The 26,261-nt window shown below is 41.4% G+C and overlaps 1 protein-coding gene across 2 annotated transcripts in view; it reads right to left on the reverse strand.

Moving 5' to 3' along the window:
• The window catches only part of lsp1a (lymphocyte specific protein 1 a), a 314,767-nt gene extending 292,722 nt beyond the window's left edge, over positions 1-22,045 (reverse strand). For both annotated transcript variants that reach the window (XM_048545255.1, XM_048545253.1), the window contains exon 1: positions 21,960-22,045. In XM_048545255.1, the coding sequence (XP_048401212.1) occupies positions 21,960-22,030 (71 nt within the window). In that variant the 5' untranslated portion in view covers positions 22,031-22,045. The remainder of the gene's footprint in view (positions 1-21,959) is intronic.
• Between the last annotated feature and the right edge of the window lie 4,216 nt (positions 22,046-26,261).

Here is a 26,261-nt window from a genome sequence, read left to right on the forward strand (position 1 = left end):
GTAGAAAACAGATCAAGGTTTTCCTTAAAAGAACTAAATGGCTTGGACCTAGAATTTTGGCAAACTGATGTTTAGATCGCTGGGTATCTCAATAATTTCAAGTTAGACAGTGGAACAAATGTCACAATATTGCTAGATTGAGAGCCTTGGTTCAGAAAGCACAGTTTATAGCCAACAGAAATGCTATTACATGGTCTAAAATGTATTGTACTTCATGCTAAAACTATGTTACAGACAAATCTCCAACATAGGAGGTACCAAATACTAGAAAATCTTTACCTACTTCATAATCAAGAATGCTTACTTGAGTATATAGGCATGTAATAACCTTAATCTCACTAAAAACTGTGAAAGTCAAAGAAAAGCTAGTCAAGGAAGAATTGGTAGGAGATTTTGTAGGGCTTTGGAAATTCATGATGGAGCCTAAGCTAACAAATAAAGATTAGTTCGGTTGGAATTAGAAATTTTGTTCATAACATGGATAAGATGTGACAATACTGGCTTGATGGAAATGTTTTCACTTGCTATCAACACTGAAGAGAGTTCAGATTCCAAGGATCAGAAAGGTTGGTAAGACAACACAAGTAAAGGAGACAGCCAATGAACAGTATAATTGAGATAATTGAAGCATATGCAACAGAACTGATTCAGATTGCAACACAGTACAGTGAAGAGCTAGCTTTGACAAACTGAAATCTGACACCATAGACAGAGCTGACTCAGATAAGACAAATTCAAGTGGAGTACCTGACCTCCTTATCTTCCATGAGTGAATCCCAATAATTTAAAGGTCACATAAAATAATACTGAATCCTCAGCTAACAATTGCGAAAGTGAATAATGTGGTTTCACCAGTAGCTCAACTATTGAAGGCAAACAGGAAAGTCAAAATTAATGAAAAAGTTGAAGTAAAAAGTCTACCCTCTTTAGCACAGGTCTACAGATAAATTGAAAACAAAAATCGACTGGCATCGATTAAGAATATGACATATACAATTCCATAGAAGCTACCATTAGGAAGAGGCAGGCAATGACCATCGATTCAGGGTACTCTGAAGAAACTTAGCCTGTTGTGGCAGGACAACATCTTCCATGAAAGACATCAGGGGATTACAGTTCCTCAAGTCAAAGAGAACTACAGATGTCAGATCATCAGGAAGACTGTCTACGCCAACTATCTGTCGTAATTATAACAAGGTTAGCCAGGTGTACATCATATAATGAAGTCCTTGACTGTTAATCTGGTCCAATCAGGGAGCCTTGGCTAACAGATAAAAAGAAGTGTCAGATGTCCTGTACACTCTGAGAGCTGGCTCTAAGGAAGATGGAGCAGTGTCAAAGACTTTCCACTTGTAAATAAAGGGTGACTCGGTGTGGAGTTACTTCAGTAGTGATGAGAGAAAAGCAAGGTCCTGAAGAAACTCACTCACAACAGTTATCTTTGAGGTGGAGTAAGCATTTCTGGCACCATGCCTTTATTTGGGAAACCTGACTTATTTGACCCTGCTCTAGATAGCCTAAAATGTGGAAAGAGTGTTTTTTTTTGGACCAATGACATTGGGGCAGATCAAAAGCAAACAGGCACATCTCCTCAGAGCTTGCAGACCCTAAACTTCCTTGAGGTACCAGATATTAAAACTTTTCAAGAGTTGACAGATTTAATTAAGGAATATTGTGACCTCAAGCCTCCTTTAATTCTGAGATGTTATCATTTTTACTTAACATTTCCAGAACCAGGGGAACACGTAACAGCATTTTTGACTCGGGTAAGATGACTGGCAAAGGCATGTGACTTTGGCTTAACCCTTAATGAGAAGCTGAGAGACTATTTGGTATGTGGGAATAATGACGTAACCATGCAAGAATGCGATTTCTCTGCCTCCGCTGCATCTGCTCCCAAGATGGGAAGTTCCACTTCCGAACATCCCAGATGTCCTCCTATTTCAAGGACCGCAACATCGCCCCCCACTTCAAGGGTTGAAAATGCTCTCAACTGCAACCCTTGCGTTTCCTGCACTTCTGTCCTCACATTCCCTCCCTACAACAAAAAGACAGAATTCTCCCTTTCCTCACATATCACCCCACTAACCTCCAGATTCAACGTATCATTGTCCACCAGTTCTGCCACCTGCAATCTGATCCCACAACCAAGGATATATTTCCCTCCCTATCTCCCTTCTAAACCGATGGTGCTCTCCACAACCCCCTCATCAGCTCCATATTCCCCACTATCCCCAACATCCCGGCACCTTTCCCTGCAACCGCAGGAGGTGCTACATCTGCCCCTACACCTTCACCCCCAACTCACCTCCATCCAAGGAACCAAAAAAAACTTTCTACATCAGAAAATTGTTCTCCTGCTAATGTGGTCTACTACATCTGCTACTCCCGCTGTGGCCTCCTGTACATTGGTGAGACCAAGTGGAGGCTTGGAGACTTCTTTGTAGAGCACCTGTGCTCTGTTCACGACAAATGAGAGACGACAACACCTTCCAATCATGAACTAATTTAACTCTCACTCCCACTCCCACTCCCACTCCCTGGTCCTCCTCTCGTGTCACAAAGATGTCACCTGGAAACTGGAGAAGCAGCACGTCATATTCTACCTTGGGAGCCTACAACCCAATGGCCTCAATGTGGATTTCAAAATCTCCCCACCGCTGGCATCATCCCATGACCAACTCTCCCTCTCATCCCCGCCTCCTTGATCTGACAAAACCTGTCCATCTTCTCTCCCACCTCACTGACCAATCCCCACCATTGTCAACTTGCACTCACCTATCACCATCCCACCTACCTTCCCCAGCTCCACCCCTTCTCTCTCCATTTATTTCAGAGCTCTCTTTCCCCTCCCTCATTTCTGAAGAAGAATCCTGACCCAAAACGTCAACTTTCCTGCTCCTGTGATGCTGCCTGGCCCAGCCCGCTCCGCTCCTCCAGTTCCACACTGTGATACATTTGGCGAGAATAGTGAATTTGTAAAATCAACAACTTGTGGGAGTTGATGATTTGATAAATGAAATTATATAAACATAAAAATGTAAAACTATCATGTAATAAGAAAAATAGCTTAGGAGGAGATGGTGTTTATGGGTCTGAAAGGGCTTGAAAGAATTAACACTGACTGAATGCCATTAACATACTGTAAATGTTACAAAGATTAGAAGAAGACTAGCTTAGCATCTTGAAGGAGTCAGATCATCCTACAGTTTCTGTAATAAAATGTATATATATCCTTTAAAATGTAAACAGTGGCAGAAATGCAGTAAGCCATATTTTATATATTACGTTATATTACATTCCCCTAGTCCAACAACAAGATAACTATTCTCTCTCTCTCTCTCGAGACGTCTGGCAACTTTGAAGACTAGCAAGACACACCCTCTGAAAATAAATGCTGCTGCCTTTGTCTCATATGCAAAAAGTTTACACCTTCTTTGCAGGAAGTAACATGCAACTTGCTGTAGTCTTTAACAGCAATGTTATATAATTCTGTGATTGGACAATGTTCGAACACATGTCACATGTCACCCTTCATTTCACTCTGTTCTAAAGAGTCAGCTCTAAACATAACAATATAAAATCTCTTTTCTACAACGCCCAATGTTGCTGATCACCAGCTCAAAATTTTACAAAATGCATTTCCAGATATCAAATAGCACTGGGGCAAAAATTACACTAGTGGACCTTGACATTTTGATGTGTACTGGGTGCCCCTCCCTGTCCCAGCTCTGCAAAATCTAAATAGTCAAAATCACAGGCTGTGGGAATGATGTGAATTCTGCAGCCTCAGTTCTTATTTAGGGAATATAAAGAAATTAATTCTTACTTCCTCCCATTTTTCATCCATTTTCAGAATATGAATATAGCTTAAAGGGTTGCCCATCCCATTTACCCTGAAAATAGTGAAAAGCTTTTTTCTTGAATGGACCTTAGTGGTTTCATATAACAGGTTGGTTTGCTTGTAAGAGTTAACCATATGGTATAACATGTATTAGGCCAGAACCCAATCAGGGCAGGACGTTTCCTTCACTTGAGGATTTGTGTATACCATTTTGTTTCACATTATATGAAAAAGAAAATCCAACTGATCTCTTTTACAGACACCATTAGACCCCTTCTGAAGGCAGCTCAGGATATCCACCTTGTCTTCCTGCTCTCAGGAGGAAGAAGATATATTTCTGAATAAAAACCCATCCTAACAGTAAAAGTTATTGCACATCATCATGAATTTGTTGACAGGTTGAGGGTGATTAGTCAAAAATGCTTACTTTTAGAAATGTTAGAAGTTCAATTCTTAAAATTGTAATTCCACACAATGAAATTCAAAAAACAACTCATTAGCCAATAGTTCAAGTGAGGCATCTCTGAATTGTGTTCTCCTGCCATATTGGAAGCCTATTAATACAGATGCGCAACCATGTTTCATTATCATTACCACACTACGATATGGAGAATCCCAGGCCAGTAGCAAACTGTCCTGATCATCATACCCCTTCCAAACCTCAGTCAAATTCGTTTTTACCACACTCCTGAGGCAACTGCTTCTTTCTCTCTTAGCATTGCCAGGCAGAGAAAAAAAGCCATAGGTCAGAACAGACTCCTGTACAGTGTAATTGAATTGGCATATAAGGAAACGTCAATCAGCAATCATTTACCTTTGTAGCCTTCATGTCATCCAAAAACCTATTGCCTATGTTCTCACTCACATCAGGTTCCATTTGCCAATCACCTCTGTTGTCACTGAATTACATTGGCTCCTGGTTATGCAAAGCCTCAAATTTAATCCTGTTTTCTAATCTTTCTATATCCCATCTCCTTCTTAATTCCATAATCTCTTTCCAGTCTACAATCGTTGAAAATGTTTCTGCAACTCCGTCTCTAGCTTCTTCCTGATTATAATCACAGTTTTCACCCTAATCTTTGACTTTCTACTCCTACTCCATTAAGACAAGTTTTCAAAGCTACCTTTTTCACTAAACTCTGTCTGATCATCTGATGTCTCCTTGGATTTTAAAGTTTGATGTGAAACTACTTGGGATATTTTAGTTAAAAAGTTTGCATTGGCAGATACAGCAAAGTTATTTTCTCATTCAGAGAATCAAAGACAGTGACATAATCTTGAGCTACAACATTCACAAAGAAATTAGGAACTTCTTTGAAATTCTCTGCCCAAAAGACTGAGAATTCTGATTGGGTGGTAGTGGTGATTGGGGGAGAGTGGCCTTCTAAAGAGAACATTGCGGCTTTTTGTTAAATTTGATACTAACATATGACAGAATGGCAAGAAAGTGCAATTGAGATGCTCATATGATCTAATAAGTGATACCATGGGCACAAGGAGCATGAATAGCCCATGTTTCTAATGGTATTAATAAATTGAGCTTTACATTTGTTTTTGATAAAAGAAATACTCTTGTCATATTAGACTGCAAAGGATTTCCTTGAACCATGTGATAAATAGTTTGCCTTAAATAAAAATAAAAACTGCTGAAGAAACTCAACAGGTCTGCAGCATCTGTGGAGAGAGAAACAGCATTAGAGTCTTGAATCTGATGTGACTGTTACTGCCACTGCCATGCACATGTGATTTTGTCCTTGACTACAATCAACAACATTAACTTGTATGTATCTGCATTCTGGAAACATCAAAATCATTCTTGACACATTTACCTTTTGAATGCTAAATGGCAACTGTTAAGCAAAGGGTCAGACATTTCAGTCATGCTGCTAAATATTTGATAAATGATAGGTTAACAGGTGGCAAAGTCGCCTTAGCATAGGAAATGGTGTAAGATGAATAGAAGGAGACACTGTAATTACTAAATCTTTTGCTTCTTCTTTCCTACCCAAGAAGAGATGAATAGAGCTGCCTATAATACCTCAAATATTACATGCACCTTATGTCTCTAAATAGTAATAGCCTAAAGTTGTTTAGACTGTGATTATCCTAGCTTCAAGTCTGGGCAATACGAATAGCTCTGAATTCCTGGCAAAAATCAAAAGGTCAGAGTGAAATTGTGAGAAAGCTTTAATCCAATCTTAAAAGTCATCTCATGCAGTCTTCTGCCAAAAAGTTAGAGCTTTGAGTAGACATTCCTCAATGTCTGTAATTAAATTTCAAATCATTTGTTGCTCAGTGTGAACTTTATTGACATGCAGCTAAAGAATGTTCCAGTTGATTGCTAACAAAACCAGCTTGCATTTATATAGCCCCTCAAATATTGTAAAGTTACTTGAGGTTTCACATGAGAGTATGCAGCTAAAAACTCACGAAATCACAATAGTCAGCATTAGGGCATGAGGGACAGGTAGAAAAGCAGAGAAGTTTATGAAATAGACAGTTAAAGGGAGAACTGGCCAAAAATAATTGAAGGAAACAAATGGGAGGGAAACAATTGGAAGTCTGGACCTTATCTTTGCAGGGCTGAATACAGATGGTGTACTAGTATCCTTTGTTACCCTAGTGGTCTTGTTTTCAACTATCAATGTCCACACCAGTGCTGGTGGTTAAAAAAACAAGTTGAACTGGGTCAGTCTGGGTAACAAACATTGGCATCAGTTCCCTACTCAGCTTGCATCTCATTGAAACAGCATCACTTTAAAAGAAAATGTGTTTATTTTGTTTTCAATATCTTGAGTATACTTAAATGACAGAACAGGTCAGACCCCATTTGAAGTACTGAGTTTTGGGAAGGCTCTCTTTAATAGATGACAACGTATCCAGTATTAACAGTTTTTTTTTCTGGTGGTCTGATCCATAAATCATGTATCAATGGTACATAACACTATGACAGCAGATGCCAGTGTTACAAAATCCCTAGTGTGATGCATTGTGGAAAGTGCTTCTGACCATTTCTGAGAATGGATTTTACAATCATGTCTCCCAGAGTTGTTGTTGAGAACACTGCCTTTTTTCCCTTTGGAGGCTGTTTGCCAAGGGCTATCTGGTCCTGGTAACAAGAAGGCCCCGTGCCCTTCTGATCTCATAGACTAAGGCAGTTGTGTTATGTCTTAGAACATAAGAACTAGGAGCAGGAGTAGGCCATCTGGCCCCTCAAGCCTGCCCCGCATTTAATAAGATCGTGGCTGATCTTTTTGAGACTCAGCTCCGCTTAACCACCCACTCAGCATAACCCTTAATTCCTTTAGCTTACAGCAGATATGTGGCATACTTTTAAAGGAAGATGCTCATGGTGTTATCACCGTTTCCTGGCAAGTGACTGAAAGGTTAAAAAGATCTCATTCTCCTTTTTCCCAGACCCCTTGCAATATGACATGCTGAGGGAAACAAATTCATTCAAATTGCTTAAACTTAAGCTACACAGTACCTGCCATTGCAATGTACATAAGTAAATCTTTTAGATGTTCATTGAATTCTTCAGTACTTTGTGATTCATCTCATGCGTGCATTACAGGAGCTGAGTATCACATCATAAGAGTTGAACATCATCAACTATCACATTAATATCAATTCAAAGGCGTCCATTGCCACATCCAGGAATGTGGGAGCTATCTTTCTTCCTTGGTGTGATACTTGTTTAGTACCCACTTGCAGCCATGTGCACTACAGCCAGTCAGCAGCAGCTTCTATCTAACGAGTGAGGCTATCCTATAAAGGAGGTACTGGCTATCCCAATGTTAGCTGGAGCACGTGTTAGCAGCACCAACTATGAAAGGTGCATGCCTCAGTGGATTGGACTGCTCAAGAATCACCTCAGTTTCAAACCAGACCTATTTAATTTTTAGGTATCTCTCTCTCAATTTATTGCCTTGATTCAAGTTAATTTCCAAACACTGTACAGAATCCTATTTCTAAACCGTTTGTAGTACTTTTTTTTGTTGAATTCATCACAAGTTTCTCTGACACTTTCATCCACATTGAGATGTTCCAAGTTCTGGTTCCAATGAGGTTCAGTAGAATTCATCATTTCAGAAAACGTGTGCAAAAAAAGATGCAGAGTTTAAAATTTGCGGTCACTCTAAAAAAAAGACCAGTATCCATAGCAACTGCGCAACATAAACAATCTGCATCCAATTTTAAATTGCAAAACTTTCCCATCCTCTTTTATTGAATTTGGCTGCCAGATCAAAGTGGGAGTGCTTTATATCTGTTTGCTGCTCTCTTCATCCGATGTTTAGGAGAGACAAAGTGCATGTTTGCATCCGCAATAATTCCAGATTTAATCCGGCACACAAGGACAAGCATCATGCGCTGACCTTAATTACATCTTGCAGGAGGAGCAACTGCTGCAGTGGCACAGACTTCATCTGAGCTAAAATCTTGGTAATCCTTTTCCTCTGCCTTGAGTCTTTTTATAGATCACTTCAGCATCACTGTCCTCCTTGAACATGCCTAACATAGGATTATATCACTGATCTGGCCCTCACAGTAGCCAAAATCTCCCACTTTTCTGAGCAAAGATTAAAAACCTACATGATCACAATACAGGGGATCATTGTATGATTCATTGCTCCATAGAGGGGACTCAGGGTCATAGCTAGAGTTACATCAGTATTTCAGTGACTCTTTGACTCATGCTCTCAATGAGTTCAGTTCTTCATTCATGAAATCATGGAATTTATCCCATAATTCCTGGCATCATTGCACTGTGTCACAAACAGGCAGGAGGTGAGCTAAACCAGGTGCCTCTGAACTTCCAGCAGTGTTGGTGGGAAGGCAGTGGTATTGGTGGCAGTGGTGGAAAATATGTATTTTGAGATGGCGGAGCTGAGGGTAGAAAAGTGGCCCTTTTCATTTTGGAGACACACAGAAACCGAAAGGACATAGAGTTCGTCATTAGCAATCCCTCACAGACAAGGATGGCTCCCTTCCACTCTCAGGGTGAGTCTGTAGGTAGCTGTACAGACCAACGTAGCTACCACAGGCTCTGTTATATTTGGGACAGAAGGTGATAATTGGGAAGAGGTGGATGGGGTGTTGGTGTGGCAGCATGATCTTTTCACGGTTTTAGCTCGGCTTCTGCTTTTTCCCCAACCTCAAGCGTCGAGGTGCTCAAAGCCTTCCCATATGGCCCTGCTCCACTTTTGGTGATCTGGGGCCAATGATTCCCAGGAATGCCACACCTTGTCAGTGAGGCCTTGAGGCTATCACTGAAGCACTTCCCACCTGGGACTGACCTGCAGTTTCAGAGCTGGGAGTAGAGCACTTCCTTTAGGAAATCTCATGTCGGTCATGCAGATGACGTGCCCAGACCATCAGAGCCGATCAGGAGTGGTCAGTGCCTCGATGCTGGGGATGATGGCCTGGTTATGAATGCTGGGGATGGTACGTCTTTCTTCCCAGAGAATTCAGAGGAACTTGTGCAGTCAGCATTGATGATACTACTCCAGCGCCCTGAGGTATCTACTGTAGATGATTCATGTTTCTTTTTTCATAAACTCCCCCCAATCCCAGCCCAGTGATTTTATAACCCCTATGCCTGTGATCTAATAGGGTTAGCACACCCTGTTTGACATATTGTTCCCCTGAATACTTTTAAAAAACATTGGAAATGATGAAAATTAAAAAGACGTGAAATCTCCTACCACCCATTACAGGGCCAACATCCTTGTAAATGCAGTTCCGGGAATTCCCAACCCATTAGATTAGTCGCTTCTAGAGTCAAGTCTTTTGGACATGGGTCATGTCACTAAATGGGCCAATTCTCAACCCAAAGATCAGAGGCCACATGAGGCAAGATGTCTCTAGTGAGTAGACAAAGTGTGTAGCATTCGTTTCCTTTCCCTCCCTTCAATTGTGTTGCTTAGCCTCATTGTTAAGACATTATGACTCAAAGCATGATGCAGGTTGATGGACAAGTTATCGCCATTTTGGCAAGCTCTTGTTGGTCATTAATATTGCTTTGAAGCAATTTATTTGCTCTTTCTTAGAACACTGGCCATTTGCATGTTGAGAAAACAGAATCTGGCAGGTGGGGTGCATTTAGCCATTAGGAAAAAATGTCCATTTCATCAAAGTTAACCTTGACTGAATAGCTCTAGGCCTGACTTCAAGACAGCCTGCAATGTTTATTCAATGGCCTCCCCATTGAATGCAGAGGCTGTGAGGAAGGCATTACAGACGGATTTTTTTTGCTAGCACTCATTGCTGATACACTCATTGCAGTGCATGAGTGTATTGACATCAGCTGCTCTGTGCATTGGCACTTTTGTTGCATTGTGGAAATCTGTTGTCAAACACTTGCATTATTATTTGTAGAAGGCTGAACTAGCACAGCTGATCTAGTATAAAACTGAAAGATCTGCAGATGCTGGAAATCAGAAGCAAATCAGAAATTGCTGAAAAAGCTCAGCAGGTCTGGTAGCATCTGTGGAAACAAATTAGAGTTAATGTTTTGGGGTCCAGTGACCTTTTTTTTGTGACAGCTGATCTGGTTTGGATCTGCACATCATTGTTTGAGCGAGATAGCTGTCAAAATATGGGAAGTGCTTAACATATTATGAAGAGCTCACTCTTTAACATATGTGGAGGTGGCCAATTTTAGATTAACATGATATTATTTTGGCAATATTCAAAAACAGACAGAGTTTATTATTTGCGGAACTGAAGAGATGGAGAAGGGCTTGCAAAGTTGGCACAGAATAGGTAACATTGCTGCAGTCATCCAGCAGCTATAATCCATGCATGTCTACAAAGTGATCAATTCAGGTCTAGTACAAAGGATTTTGATATTAAAAAGAGAGTTATCCATCTGGGCGGTATTTAATATTCGCACCAGAGGGCAGTTGAGTTTTGATGAGGTGAATAGCCACTGGTAAGTAGATTGTAAGTAATATAGAAGACATCACAATATTTTTTGGCACAGTCTGGGTGTTGAAGGTGTTCTGGTTCACATTTCTCACACAAGACAGTTGTGGTCATATCATCGCAAAGCAGTTTCAGGATTGTCATGAGGCTTCTTGGACAACCTAGTCCTTGAAGTACAATCCACTGAGCTACATGTTTTATGAAGTCAAATATTTTGGCCAGGCCAATGGATGCAGTGAAATACCCGAGCTGCTGTTAACATTTTCGCTGAATTTGTCTGGCAGCAAAGACCATTTAGAAGTTCAGAGATAATGGGAACTGTAGATGCTGGAGAATCCGAGATAACAAAGTGTAGAGCTGGATGAACACAGCAGACCAAGCAGCATCTTAGGAGAACAAAAGTTGACGTTTCGGGCCTAGATCCTTCATCAGAAAAGGGGGAGGGGGAGAGGGATCTGAAATAAATAAGGAGAGAGGGGGAGGCAGACCGAAGGTGGATAGAGGAGAAGGTAAGTGGAGGGGAGACAGACAAGTTAAAGGAGCGCAAATGGAGCCTGTAGAGGTGAGTGTAGATGGGGAGGCAACGAGAGGATAGGTCAGTCCAGGGAGGATGGTCAGGGGGGGGGCGGGATGAAGTTAGGAGGTAGGAAATGGAGGTGCAGCTTGAGGTGGGAGGAGGGGATAGGTGAGACGAAGAACAGGTTAGGGAGGCGGGGACGAGCTGGGTTGGTTTTGGGATACAGTGGGGGGAAGGGAGATTTTGAAGCTTGTGAAATCCACATTGATACCATTGGGCTGCAAAGTTCCCAAGCAGAATATGGGTTGCTGTTCCTGCAATCTTTGGGTGGCATCGTTGTGGTACTGCAGGAGGCCCATGGTGGACATGTCATCTAAGGAATGGGAGGGGGAGTTGAAATAGTTTGCGACTGGGAGGTGCAGTTGTTTATTGCAAACCGAGCAGAGGTGTTCTGCAAAGCGGTCCCCAAGCCTCCGCTTGCTTTCCCTAATGTAGAGGCGGCCACACCGGGTACAGTGGATACAGTATACAGACCTGACCAGACCCCCGCCACTGACACCCTCACCCGCCTGGCCGAACTCGTCCTCACCCTCAACAACTTCTCTTTCAATTCCTCCCACTTCCTACAGACAAAGGGGGCAAGTCATGGGTACCTGCATGAGCCCAAGCTATGCCTGCCTCTTTGTAGGTTACATGGAACAGTCCCTCTTCCGTACCTACACTGGCCCTAAACCCCACCTCTTCCTCTGTTACATTGATGACTGTATTGGCGGCGCCTAGTGCTCCCATGAGGAGATCGAACAGTTCATCCACTTCACCAACACCTTCCACCCCAACCTCAAGTTCACCTGGGCCATCTTCAACACATCCCTCACCTTCCTGGACGTCTCTGTTTCCACCTCAGAGAACCAGCTAGAAACTGATGTCCATTTCAAGCCGACCAACTCCCACAGCTACCTAGAATACACTTCCTCCCACCCACCCTCCTGCAAAAATTCCATCCTCTATTCCCAATTCCTTCGCCTCAGCCGCATCTGCTCCCACGATGAGGCATTCCACTCCCATATATCCCAGATGTCCTCGTTCTTCAAGGATCGCAACGTCCCCCCAGCAGTGGTACGAGAACGCCCTCGACCGTGACTCCCGCATTTCCCGCAATTCATCCCTCACACCCTGTTCCCTCAATAACTGCCAAAAGAGAATCCCCCATGCCCTCATATACCACCCCACCAACATCTGGATACAACGCATCGTCCTCCAACGCTTCCGCCATCTACAATCTGACCCCACCAACAAAGACATTTTTCCATCCCCACCCTGGTCTGCCTTCTGAAAAGACCACTCTCTCCAGGACTCCCTTGTCCACTCCACACTCCCCTCCGACCCCACAGCACCCGGCACTTTCCCCTGCAACCACAGCAAGTGCTACACTTGACCCCACACTTTCTCCCTCACCCACATCCCAGGCCGCAAGATGACTTTCCACATCAAACAGATGTTCAACTGCACATCTGCCAATGTGGTATTCTGCATCCGCTGTACCCGTTGTGGCCTCCTCTATGTTGGGGAAACCTAATGGAGGCTTGGGGACCACTTTGCAGAACACCCATGCTCATTTCGCAATAAACAACTGCACCTCCCAGCCGCAAACCATTTCAACTCCCCCTCCCATTCCTTAGGTGACATGTCCATCCTGGGCCTCCTGCAGTGCAACAACGATGCCACCCGAAGGTTGCAGAAACAGCAACTCATATTCCGCTTGGGAAACCTGCAGCCCAATGTTATCAATGTGGATTTCACAAGCTTCAAAATCTCCCCTTCACCCCACTGCATCCCAAAACCAGCCCAGCGCATCTCCGCATCTCTAATCTTGTCATCCTCTCACCTATCCCCTCCTCCTAACGTCATCCCACCCCCTTGACCTGTCCGTCCTCCCCGGACTGACCTGTCCCCACTCTACCTCCCCACCTACACTCACCTCTACAGGCTCCATCTGCGTCCCTTTAACTTGTTTGTCTCCTCTCCACCTATTTTCTCGTCTGTCCACCTTCGATCCACCTCCTCCTCTCTCCCTAATTATTTCAGAACCGTCTCCCCCTCCCCCTTTTCTGATGAAGGGTCTAGGCTCGAAACATCCGTTTTTGTGATCCTAAGATGCTGCTTGGCCTGCTGTGTTCATCCAGTTCCACAGTTTGTTATCACCATTTAGAAGTTCCTTTGGACGATCAAAAGTCAGAATTAGGGTGAGTTTTATATAGGGCATACATCTTGTCATTCCCAATAGAAATGTCTGTCTTGAAACTCAGGCTACTCTGGCAATAGTATCCGAGGGCGGGGGGTGGGGGAGGGCAGCCCAAGGGACACAGGACGCCTGCTAAATCATGACCATCCATTTTATTTTTAGTTCCCCCGATATCCTGACCAGAGCAGGAGAAATCAGTAAAATTCTCTGGGGTGGCTTCCTCAGTCACAGGGATTACCTATTCTGGATAACGTATTTGAGAATTTTCCTTGCTATGGGCAGCAGGGAATTACCTTAATAGTTTTCATCTCATGATTTACTGTCTTTCTTGATGGTAGTTGAAAATTCCAGAATTGAGGTGGGAGGGCCGGCCGTGCTGAGAAGGTCATTTTTCTTCTAGATCCATATGATGAGTGTCTGGAGTTTTGTTGTGAGCAAACATCCACCAGCATTGACAATCTCAGCTTGGATACCATTGGAACTGCAGGCTTTAGTGCTTTTCGTCGATCTGATTGCAAAGTGCAGGTCTCCCGTTGATGGTGGTTCATCCATGGGTTCTATCCACATATACAACTTTATTCCTCTTGCATTGTGTGATTTGATGCCATATTAGGAATTTGTGTTCAAAGCAAGCAGGTCCAGGAAAAGGCAAAGTCAAGAACTGTCTTCAGAATTCAACTTCAAAGTAACATTATTACACATTAATATTAAGTCCTGCAGTACATGGCAATCATAGATTTTCCAGGCCCTAACTTATAGTTACAGGGTAAGGATTAATATATTATCTTTGTGTGTTCATGTCTGTGTACTCAATCAATACTTCTAGTTTAGAGTGAAGAAGGTTACCTCACAGTACAATGGGATCTTGATCAGATGGGCCAATGGACCAAGGAGTGGCAGATGGAGTTTAATTTAGACAAATGTGAAGTGTTGCATTTTGGAAAGGCAAACCAGGGCAGAACTTAGACACTTAATATTAAGGTTCCTGGGGATTGTTGCTGAACAAAGAGACCTTGAGGTGCAGTGTTATAGTTCCTTGAAATTGGAGTCACAGGTAGATAGAAAAGTAAAGAAGGTTTTTGGTGTGCTTGCCTTTATTGATTAGTACATGGAGTATAGGAGTTGGGATGTCATATTGTAGCAGTACAGGACATTGGTTAGGCCACTATTGGAATACTGCGTGCAATTCTGGTCTGCCTGCTGTCGGAACGGTTGTGAAACTTGAAACGGTTCAGAAAATATTTACAAGTGTGTTGCCAGAGCTCTAGGCGGATGCTGAATAGCCTGGGGCTATTTTCTCTGGAGCGTTGGAGGCTTAGAGGTGACCCTATAGAAGTTTATAAAATCATGAGGGGCAAGGAGCGGATAAAGAGACAAGGTCTTTTCCCAGGGTGGGGTAGTTCAAAACTGCAGGGCATAGGTTTTGGGTGAGGGGGCATGACTTAAAAGGGTCTCAAAGGGCAACATTTTCATGCAGAGGGTGGTGCATGTGTGGCATCAACTGCTTGAGGAAATGGTGGAAGCTGGTACAATCATAACATTTAAAAGGCATCTGAATGGGTATATGAATAAGAAGGGTTTAGAGGGATAAGGGCCAAATGCTGGTAAATGGGACTAAATTTATCTAGCATATCTGGTTGACATGGATGAGTTGGATTGAAGGGTCTCTTCCCATGCTGTACATCTCCATGACTCTATTGTAGTAAGGAAAGGTCTAGGCCCAAAACGTCATCTTTCCTGCTCCTCTCTTGCTGCTGGGCCTGCGGTATTCATTCCAGCTCTACACCTTGTTACCTCCGATGTAAGAGTGTTGTAGTTTAATATTATGGTTTCCAGTCTCTAACTGCATATACTGTGCTATTTATGCTCAGTGATATAGATTGTTATTTCATTGCAGGGTTGTTTCAGGGTTCTGAAGATTTTACAAAACAATTCCCACCATTCATCATTATCCAGTAATACCATGCTGCTAGGTGACATTGCATGGATGTCAGTAGCTGACAGCGTTAGATTTGGCTATAATGTTACCTAGCAAAATTAGAAGGACCGCTGATATTATATAAGCACAAGTAGAAAAGCTTTTTGTTTGTAAGTGACTTTCAAGAGTTTAATATTAGTGTCTACAGAGCACACAGTTTCCCAATAAGAATACGTGCTTTCACTCTGATTTTTGTTTCCATTTTGAATTTTGCAGGCTTCTATCTTTAAAGAGTGAACTGAACAGCGTGGAGAATTAGGGCATTGGAAACCTATTCCTTCAGTGCTGCCAGGTCAAAGTTCTGGAATTCCCTTCCCCCAGTGGTGTCGTGAGTCTACCGATAGAAAATGGACCACAGTAGTTCAAGAAGGCAGCTCATCTCCACCTTCTCAAAGGCTATTAGAGGCAGGCCAACCAGTGATGACCATATCCCAAGAGCAAAGTAAGAAAAAAGGTCCTTGTTAGAAAAATGAGATGTACCTGAAAGCAATCCAAAACACCTGTAACCATGGAGAAAAATCAGAGTTAGTATTTCAGGTCGAGAGACCCTTCCTCAGATCTTGAGCTGAAATGTTAACTCTATCTCTCCACAGATTCTGCCAGACCTGCTCAGCTTTTCCAGCAATTTCTGTTTTTATTTCTGATTTACAGCATCCACAGTTCTTTCGGTTTTACACCTGTAATCATCCTTGAACAGAGACATTCCTGCGGAGCACACCAACCATACTATCTTCGTACGCATCTCTTCCGATTGCCAAGTGATAACAATGCAGAATGTAAACAGATTCAGTAAACATTGCTACACGTTAATAAATAACAGAAGTTAAAAAATATACTTTCAAAATTGACAAGTAAAGGGAAGAAGTTTGTTGCATTTTGTTAGTCTTATGCCTTTGTTTAGAATCAATAGATACTCTTCTATTGGGGATCTGTGAAAAATTCTCACACCTCTCTATTTGAATAGATTAGTGAGAGTGTTCAGAGATCCCATAGTTTACTGATTATGTTCATACTTTAATATTGCTGTGTATTGACAATGTACTTTGTGTTGTGGAGTATCAGCAACAAGGCAGCTCTGGTAAACACTGCTGAAAACTAAGCCAGCGACCAATTTTAGCTTCAAATGCCATTGTGCCTTTGATCTTACACTATGATTCTACAACTAGAATTTGCCTGGAGGAAGTGACGAAAAATCTGATCAAGCCTGGTACCAGATGTAAAAATCTTGCCTATCCATGCCTGAATGAGGCAAGGTAGGCAGCCCAAAAGTGCTATACTGCTTTTTCATCGACATAATTGTGGCATGCAGTCCAACACAAAAATGACTGGCTACATGTGTATAGAATCTTTTTTCTCACTGATGTCTCTGCCATTGTTCTCATCCTTTCCAAATTGACCAGCCAAGTCGATCATAACCCACTCTGTTGTGGTATAGTCTGAGGTTGCAAGGCCCAGGGGTTGCTAGAGGTTGAAGATAGCTTTGCAGGATGGTGTTCATGGCATTGAAAATCAGCAGATTTCCGCCATCCATACTGCAGCCATTGGGGAACTCAGCAAAGGGACGGGCAAAAGCACCCACAAGATAGACACAACTTTCAATTAGGATAATTTTCGCTGATGTTTAGGACATTAAGGAGGATTCAGAAATGTGTAAGATTCTAACAGGACCAAATGCAGCAAGGATGTTCTTGATAACTGGGGAACCCAGAACCAGGGGTCACAGTCAAGGAAAATGTGGTAGGCCATATGGACTGAGTTGAGGAAGAATTTCTTCACTAGAGTGTGGTGAGCCTGTGGAATTCTCTGCTGCAGAAAATGTTCAGGTCAAAACATTGAATGTCTTCAAGAAGAATATATACATTATGTTTAGTGTTCAAGAACACTTTTCAAGAAGAATATATACATTATGTTTAGTGCTAAAGGAATTAAAGGTTATGGGGACAAAGCAGGAACAGAATCCTGGGTGGGATGCTCAGCCATAATCAAATTGAATTGTGGAGCAGAATGAAAGGGATACACTGCCTCGTTCTGTAACTCTTTTATATGTTTTTATGGATGTAGGAATGCACATTGCAGTAACGACCTCCTCAGTGAAAGGTGACAGCTTGAGGCACTGCTCTCGGCTGAAGTGTAGTTAGGAGAAGTGTATGCAGAAGATTCAAGGGTGGAAATTGCCGAGGAAACTCAACAGGTCAGCCAGCAACTGGAGAGAAAGCACAGTTAGCGTTTCAGGTTCAGTGACCCTTCCACAGACCTGCTGAGTTTTCTCAGCAATTTGTTTTAGTTTTTGATTTCCAGCATTTGCAGTTCCTTGTTGTTTTTTTGCCCGCTGAAGATAGTTGGTGGGCCTACACTTCTAATGACAGTGCTCCTCATCCTCCTCCCTGTGCACAAAACTTGCCTGACTTGTTGTTTGTGCTTGCTCTTCCTGTCATGCTTCAAGTGGTCTGCACCTACAGTCTCCATTACTGTAACAGGCTTTCTACTGGTAAGGACCTTAAACCTCTCTGCTTTCCTTGGCATTGTCGAATACCACACTTTTCTGAATCAAACCACAGAATTCCTGCAACAGCATAACACTTCTATTCACTCCGGAGCAGTAAATCAAACTCAAAAGCAGCACATTCGTAAGTAACTTTACTTTAAATAGCTTCAGTGGGGACCCCTTGTCCACCTGAATGCAGAAGAGATGGCATTAACTGGGCTGCAATGTCCTAAATAACAAACCAATATTGGAGACTGCCTGATATCACAGTCTACCAACTGGACATCTTTCTGGGCACACAGCACATGCTTTTACACGCCTGACATGCAGCCTGGGCCACACTGGCTATTTTACAAGCTCCTAGTTTTGGTAGCACCAAGATCTCTAGCACTGTATGATTAAATTGTATCCTAAAGTTAAAACTGAAAACTAATGATGAAAATGTTGAAAATATATCTCTTTCAAAGGTTGTTATTCAGGGAAGATCAAATATCGTACTGAGGAAGAAGATGACAATTTTTTTCTTGTACAAAGATCCTGTTCAATCTGAAAGCAGTTTAATAGAGATTGCGTTGTAAAGTAAAGCTTGAGGAAAGGTTTTCTCTGTTTCCCCCCGCAGCTCATTGCAAAACTCAGGTGCTCTTGTGAAAAAGCTTTGCAATAACTCTGTGCTGCACATGGCAGACATTTATGAACAATTGTTGATTTATTGTTGGCAACATTGATATGGTCACTATAGTTTGGAGATATTTAAAGACAGGCTTACCCAAACATTACCTATGAAAAGGCAGAATGTTGGAGCTTCACAGTAAAAACACTTTCCAACTTATCAGCATCCATTTCATTTAAACATAGCGAACTATTTGTTATTATTTCATAAGATCAAAATTCGTAAGCACAGAGTTAGGCCCTTCAGCCCATCAAGTCTGCTGTCTGATTATAGGTGTTCTGATAATCCTCCATTCTGATTTCTTGCCTTTCCCCACATAACTCTTGACTCCTTTACAAATTAGAATTTTGTCTATTTCAACCTTATATATACTTAATGATCCAGTCTCTCAGGCCTATGCAGTAAAAAATTCCACGGATTCATTACCTTCAGAGAATGAATTCCTCCTCATCCTTCTGTAATGTGTGAACCCTCAATCTGAGATAATGCCCTCTGGTCCTAGACTCTCCCAATGGAGGAAACAACTGTTCTACAACTACCCTTACAAGTCCTCCTGGAAGGTTATTTAGATGAATAAGTTTGCCCTCTCATTTTTCTAAATGTTAATAGGTATGGGCCCAACTTATTCAATGTCTCCAGGCTCTGCCACACTTGGGGCAAAAGGTGGTCATGAGAAGGGGTGGATGGGACGTTGGCATGGTAACGCGCTCCTTATGCTGTTTTCACCTGGCCTCCCCTTTTTCCTGATGGCAAGTCATGAGGTGCTCAACACCTTCCTTTATGCTTTAGATGGTTGTGGGACAATGATTCCCCAGGTGTTTGTGGGAATACCACACTTTGCCAGTGAGGCCTTGAGGGTCACTCTGAATTATTTCCTCAGGCCACCTGGGGCCACTTTGCCATTTTGGAGCTGGGACTAGAGAACCTGCTCAGGGGTTGTGTGTTGGTCATGTGGTTTATTTTATTTATTTAGGGAAGTTCTGATTCAAAGAATAATGTATAGCAATTTTTATTTGAAACTGTGCCAAGTTATAATAAACTGTTGTCATAGTATTGATCTCAACAAACAACTGATATTTACAACTTTGCCCTGACAAACTGATGAATTTCAGTGATTGTCCAAAACTTGCATTTCTCATTCCCAGGGTCCTTATTGCTTTAAGCTTCAATTAAGTAGATTGTATTGCAACAGCTTATAACATTTTCAACCTTCACATGATGTTGAAAATACTGAAAGGTACATTGACGCTTGTCTTCGTTACAGATTCGAAAGAAGGGATTTAACAGCCTCAATGTGGATATGGTTTAAATACGAATACGAAGCCTGATCTATCTTTTGCATTGAAAAGTGAACAGTTGGATATTTGGACAACTGAAGTCTGTCTGGTTTGGAACGAGTGAGATGCAAGTTATTTCTTACTTTCCATATCTGGATTTGAATGATTAAAATGGTTTTACTTCAGGGAAAGAAGACCACAGACATAGTCAAATAAATGAAATTAGTACGATCGCTGTCTGGACAATATTTTTGCTTCTGTTTTAAGCATTTAGCAGCTTTGACTAGTATTTAAAATATATGGTTGAAGGCCAGAAGGGAAAAACTCTAAAACATTCTGTCTACCTTCCAAGCTGATGACTCAAAGCATCCAAACAAAATTATAGAATAAATAAACTGTTAAATGTGAACCCATGTGTTGTCAACACTGGAATAAACAGAAGGAAAAACTGTTTTTTTTTATTTAAAGGTAGTAATGGCAGCATTTACAATAATGTTGATAATCATAACCAATTGAGCTCTGAAAATCAAAATAGCCATTCATTAAAGTGAAAATCTGTTCATGCGAATATAGACTGGTTGATGAAATGTTGTAGATGATATTTAATGTAGAGAAGTATAATGTAATCCATTTTGATAGAAAGAATTTGGATAAGAATATGGAGAGGTACCATTCTGAAGGAGGTGCAGGAGCAATGGGACCAGGGAGCATACATGCACAAATTGTCAATGGGAATATCAAGAAAGTTGGCATCAAGGCAAACAGGACATAAACAGAGTCATGGAGAACAAAATCAAGGACATAATGATGAAACCTTAGACAGTTGTTCAACTTCATTTGGATTCTGAGCACCAGACTTCAGGAAGGCTATGAAGGGATCAAAGAAGTTGCAGAAAGGATTTAAAAGTTTTAGGGATGTGCTATTTCAATTACTTGGACAGATTGGAAAGTCTGGGTCTGTTCTGTTTCAGAAAATATTCAGGGATTTGATCAAGATGTTAAAAATCATGAGTGGTATGGACAGAGTCAACAGGTAGAGACTATCCCCAGAAGACACCAAATTAAGGTGATTGCCAAAAGAACCAAAAGCCATATGTAGAAAAATGTATAGAATGATTAGGATCTGGGATGAATGACATGAGAATTTGGTAAATGACTCAAGCGTAGCTTTCAAACTGGAACTGAGCAGTTATCTGAAAAGAACATATTTGCAGGGAAATAGGATGGAAGGCCTATTCAGGACTACCATTTGATGCTTGTGCCAGCTACTCTGACAAAGATCAAAAATGAACCACATCAGTATTTACCTGAGAATACATGATAAATTGGCAATATAATACACTACACAAAATATACTGTCAGTCACTACAAACACCCTTGAAATCTTTTAGCTATATCTCAGTTTATCATATCAGAGGAGGCAATGAGGCCAAGTAAATGAGCTAATCAACATAAGCAGATATCACAAACATCTGTGATAAGAAAAGCCCACATCCAGAGAAGAAACCAGGATGATAATTTCAGTGAATTGCAATCTACAGAATACAGACCAAGAAGTTAAGCCTTCATGGTTGATTTATAAAATATAAGCATCAATAAGAGTTCTCAAATCAAAGGGAAAACTGCAAGAAACAGTCTACCAGTGTTATTAAACATTTAAATTAAAACAATTGAATAAACATTACCACTATTCATAGAGGCTTCAATTTTCAGAATCTTAAATATTATCAGTTCATTGGTTACAGGTTTCAGCATCTTAGATTGAGAGTACTATAGTCAGTGATTTGTAATTTGCAATGGCACACAAGAGATTTCAGATTAATTTAAAATCAGTCAGACCAGTTAATACGTAACTTTATGCTTTTGGTCTTGTAGAAACATTAGTATAAGAATCAGTGGGAGTATGCAGTTACTGGAAATTATCCATGCTTCAGTTGCATTGAACTTTAGGTCTCTGCAATGTGTACAAACTGCTCTGCAAAAAGACAAGACTGTAATCAAAACATGGATAAATTGTACCTCTCTGCTTGACGCCAAAGCTCTTCAGTTTTCTGTCTTCGCAGTTCACGTCGCTGTTCTAAATCATCCATTCTGTCTTCCACTTCCTTTCTTTTATTTTCTTATTTTGGAAAACACAAACTTCAAGCTTTTTGCTCTCTCTGTATTCGGCTGAGCCTTAGCTGATGATTATGCTTCCTGTAATGTTAAAAGCAAAGCCCCTCCAATCAGGAAGCCAGTCACACAGAAATCCAGCTGAAATACCTTTCCTTCTTGCAGCTGATTCAAAAAAGGAAGCGCTTAGGCAGGGGCATTTTGGCATTCTGACTCCCTCAAACCTTACATCTCCCTCAAACAAAACAAATTTGGAAGCATCTGATTAGACTCCCGACAGTGTGGAAACAGGCCCTTCAGCCCAACAAGTCCACACTGCCCCTTGAAGCATCCCACCCAGACCCATCCTGCTATAACCCACACAACCCTGAACACTACGGGCAATTTAGCATGGCCAATCCACCTAGCCTACACAGCTTTGGACTATGGGAAGAAACTGGAACAAACCCATGCAGATACGGGGAGAATGTGCAAACTCCACACAGGCAGTTGTCCAAGGCTGGAACTGAACCTGGGTCCCTGGCGCTGTGAGGCTGCAGTGCTCACCACTGAGCCACTGTGCCACCCCAATTATCTGAGATGTGTGCTTTCTACAAACATTATCTTTAACAGGTTAACAAGTCTAGTTCTTTTAAGGATATTTATAACTTCTCTTTCTCTACAGTCATTGATCTCTAATTACCATTTTTCATTGTCAGGAGATATGCTGGATAGTAATAACATGATTAATTTACCAGCAGAGAAGCAAATTATTTTTCTATCTGTAGGATGAGGATATGCTTTAGGTACCCTGTTTCTTTAAGAACTTAACATCAAATTTCCACAGATGCTGAGGCTCATTAGAGTTCAATTGTAAAAGCTGCAGGAGGTTTGTCGACTGGCAGGAACATGCAAGTGACTGGCCTTCAGCCTGAGATCATTGGTTATACTTTCTTTTTGTTCATTCTTCTGATATTCGGAAAACTGATGATCACACAGTGAATGTGATATTTGATTTACATATTAACATATCTATGTTTGTTGATGTATTAACTCATCATTTGATGATCTTAAGTGAGTCAGAGGTGTACCAATGAGTACTATTTGGTAGAAGTGGGTGAATTGCCAAACAGGGATTTGGAAGCAGCTTTCCCATGGATCTTTCCAATGTTTGCAAATTATTCAATTGCAAAATGGTATCAGTGCTATGGGTGTTTGCTTGGTACCAAAATAGCATCCATGCCACACATGCACCTTTCCAGCATGTCTCACATCAAATGTCACCTTGTGAGTGTTAGTGCAGGCATTATTAACAGGGTAGACAGTTCATGATACATATCATGCAGATTTAATACCATCATTTCAGCTTCAATGTTCTATCAAAGTAAGGTTTTAAATATACATAATCAAACATGTGTCCAGTAGCTGGAAGAACTCCTGATCACTATCTGTAAAGGGATTTTCAAGTGCTCACAGATTGATTGCTGAATAATTTATATTGGATTTGTTTCTGCTTGTTGAAGCATGATGGGTTTTCTAGTATTGCTTAAAGCTAGTGAAGGGAGTTGTACTTGAAGTAGAAAAGACCCAGACTTTGGTCTTGACTTTAAACTCAGGTTATTTGTTCCCCGTTGGATGTGGAGTGGAACCACCTCCTTTGAGCATTATATTATGGCAGGCAGTTGGAACAGGTACAATTTAGAAGCATACAAACAGTTTACAGAGTGAGGAGCAGAAGTGGGAGAGGAGGACACAGCAGGAGATCTCATCCAACTATGGTCACATTGAAACCTTTCTCATTCCTCAACTCAAGCCAGAAGGAGTTTGTGGACCATCTGCATCATGAAGAAGGTGCTCAGAGAACTCTGCTATCTCTTACGCAGACCTAAACCTCAGAATATTGCTGAGGACGATACAGACAATGGCCGTGAACATGATCATGGTTTTGACAGGTTGAGTGGCAAAGTTTATAACATCTCCCAGCTCACTCTCTACTGTTGCAACAGAAAAAAATGACATACTTTTTACACCTTTCGTTGAAATAGAAAAAAGTTACACCTGGGTTTGTCAGGATACAAATGCACATGTATAGCATTCCAGGAACTGCGGTGGTTACTATTTGCTAAGTATGCATTTGGTATACTTAGTAAGTCATACTGGTGAATGCATGCTACCCTGGCAGCATTCATGATGCTTTCACTCTAAAAGTTAATGCTCTCTCAGAATTTAAACTGCTACATTAAATCACAGGTTAGTTGCTAAGGTTCAAGGACTATCAACATAAAACCTAAATCAAAAAGAGGTACAATGCAGGGAAGTAGGTGATGATACACTTTGGTCAGAAGAACATTGAAAAGCAGTATAAAATATACTTGAGTGGAGTAGGGTTGGAAGGTTTCAGGTGTCAAATGGATGAGAGCTTTAGTTCTTGACTGTCAGTGAATGTGGGGAAACAGGAAATCAGTATGGGATTGTTGATGAAAAGGTAGGTTTTCTCCAACAAGCAAAGCGAACACCTACTGTTGAGAAGCTTTTTACAACAGCAGCACTTGAACCTTAGACAACAGTTCCTAAGGCCATGCCCAACAACAAAAAAATATAAAGAGCCTCATGCCTATCAGAAATCAATCTAAACTCCAAAACAGGCATTGCTGCCTCAGAACTCACAACTTCAAAGTTGGGAGGCTCTGCTCCACTATCATAAAACCTTAGCCTCTGAGCTGGTGTCTGTATGCATAAGGTCAAGAGCCTCTGCTTCATTCTTTTTTAGGTGAGATATTCCTTTGGCTCATGGCTGTTTGAGAAGACATTGCTATTTCACTGCAAAATCTGGAAACACAGGGTTGAAGTGAAGGGACTTAGAGTGGAGAGGAAGGCTTTGATAATTGACCTGAAATATTAAGTTTGTTTCTCTCTCCACGGAAGTTGTCAGTTCTGCTGAATTTTTCCAGTACTTCCTGTGTTCTATTTTATCAGCAATGAACTGGATTACTGATATTGTCCAGAGTTCTTGGTTGAAAGGGAATGTCTAACAACTAATTATGCAATTGGAGAAATGATCAATTGAGAAAGAATTAATACAAATAAATCTATATCTTCAAATTTTATTCATGACATGATCAAATTAAAAGAGATATTCATTAATCCACCAGCAGTGCCCAGATAAAATCATTAGCCAAATACATACAGGACTGTCATAAAATTCTATGAACATGTAGAGAAGATAATCAAAAATGACAATCAAGTATCTAGAGGAATAGAATCCAAGTAAACATGATAAAACAAGTAATAACATCTCCTGATTTAAACTACTTGGCCAGTCAAGAAAGACATGGAGAAATACACACCAATCACCTACTTGTTTTTTCCTGTGATGTTACACTTCAGCTCTGACAGGTAGAAAGAAGTTGAGGGGGCTCTCTGCTGCTGGTTTTTACCTCTCTCCACCATTTCTTCTCTGATGCAGATCTATTCCTCTCTTTATGAAACTTCTGTCCCCACTCTCTCTTGCGTTGTTTATGAAGCTGCTGTCCTAGAACCCTCTGGTCTGTTTCAAGAGCACAGAGTGATGCTTTGACTCCCTGAAGAAGTCAGATCCATTCTAACCTGTGTTGGAGGGTTCTTTTGAGTAACTAAGTAATATAAGTGTTCCCTCCAGCACACCAAGTCTCTACTCAACTATGCTCCTGGTGGCTTTGTGTTTCACTGTACTCACCTGGTTTTGTCGCAGAGTGGGTGTTGGCTATCAACCTTTTGTAAGGGGTTTGATCTATATCTCCAAGCGGCCACCTTCTGATTCTTCTTGGAGGCACCAAGATAGCAGGATTGGAATTTTGCCTCAGGATGAGGGCAGCATAGTTGCTGCCAGGCTAGTGGTTATTCACTAATGTAATGTACTGTGCCTTGTCACATGCTAACTGGATATTGATGGAATGGTAACAGTTATGGTTCCTGTATTCCTCTTCATTTTCATGTGGTCTCGATGAAGTCATGTGTGTGCAGCCAATGAAGCTCTGCATCATTAGGTTCCTTCCACCTTGGTAAATCCATGTGCCTACTCATTCTGCTTTTCCCGGTTTAGAGAGAACACAATGTAACTGCTTCTCTTTGCAGATACAGCTTTCATTACTTCCCAGGTACAATAATGGATGGTGGACTGGGAGATGTTGGATATTTCACACTCTCACTTAGAGACTCAGGGACGCTGAAGTTCCATGTGACAGCAAATGT

Source organism: Stegostoma tigrinum, chromosome 17 (assembly GCF_030684315.1).
Source record: "Stegostoma tigrinum isolate sSteTig4 chromosome 17, sSteTig4.hap1, whole genome shotgun sequence".
NCBI lineage: Eukaryota > Metazoa > Chordata > Chondrichthyes > Orectolobiformes > Stegostomatidae > Stegostoma > Stegostoma tigrinum.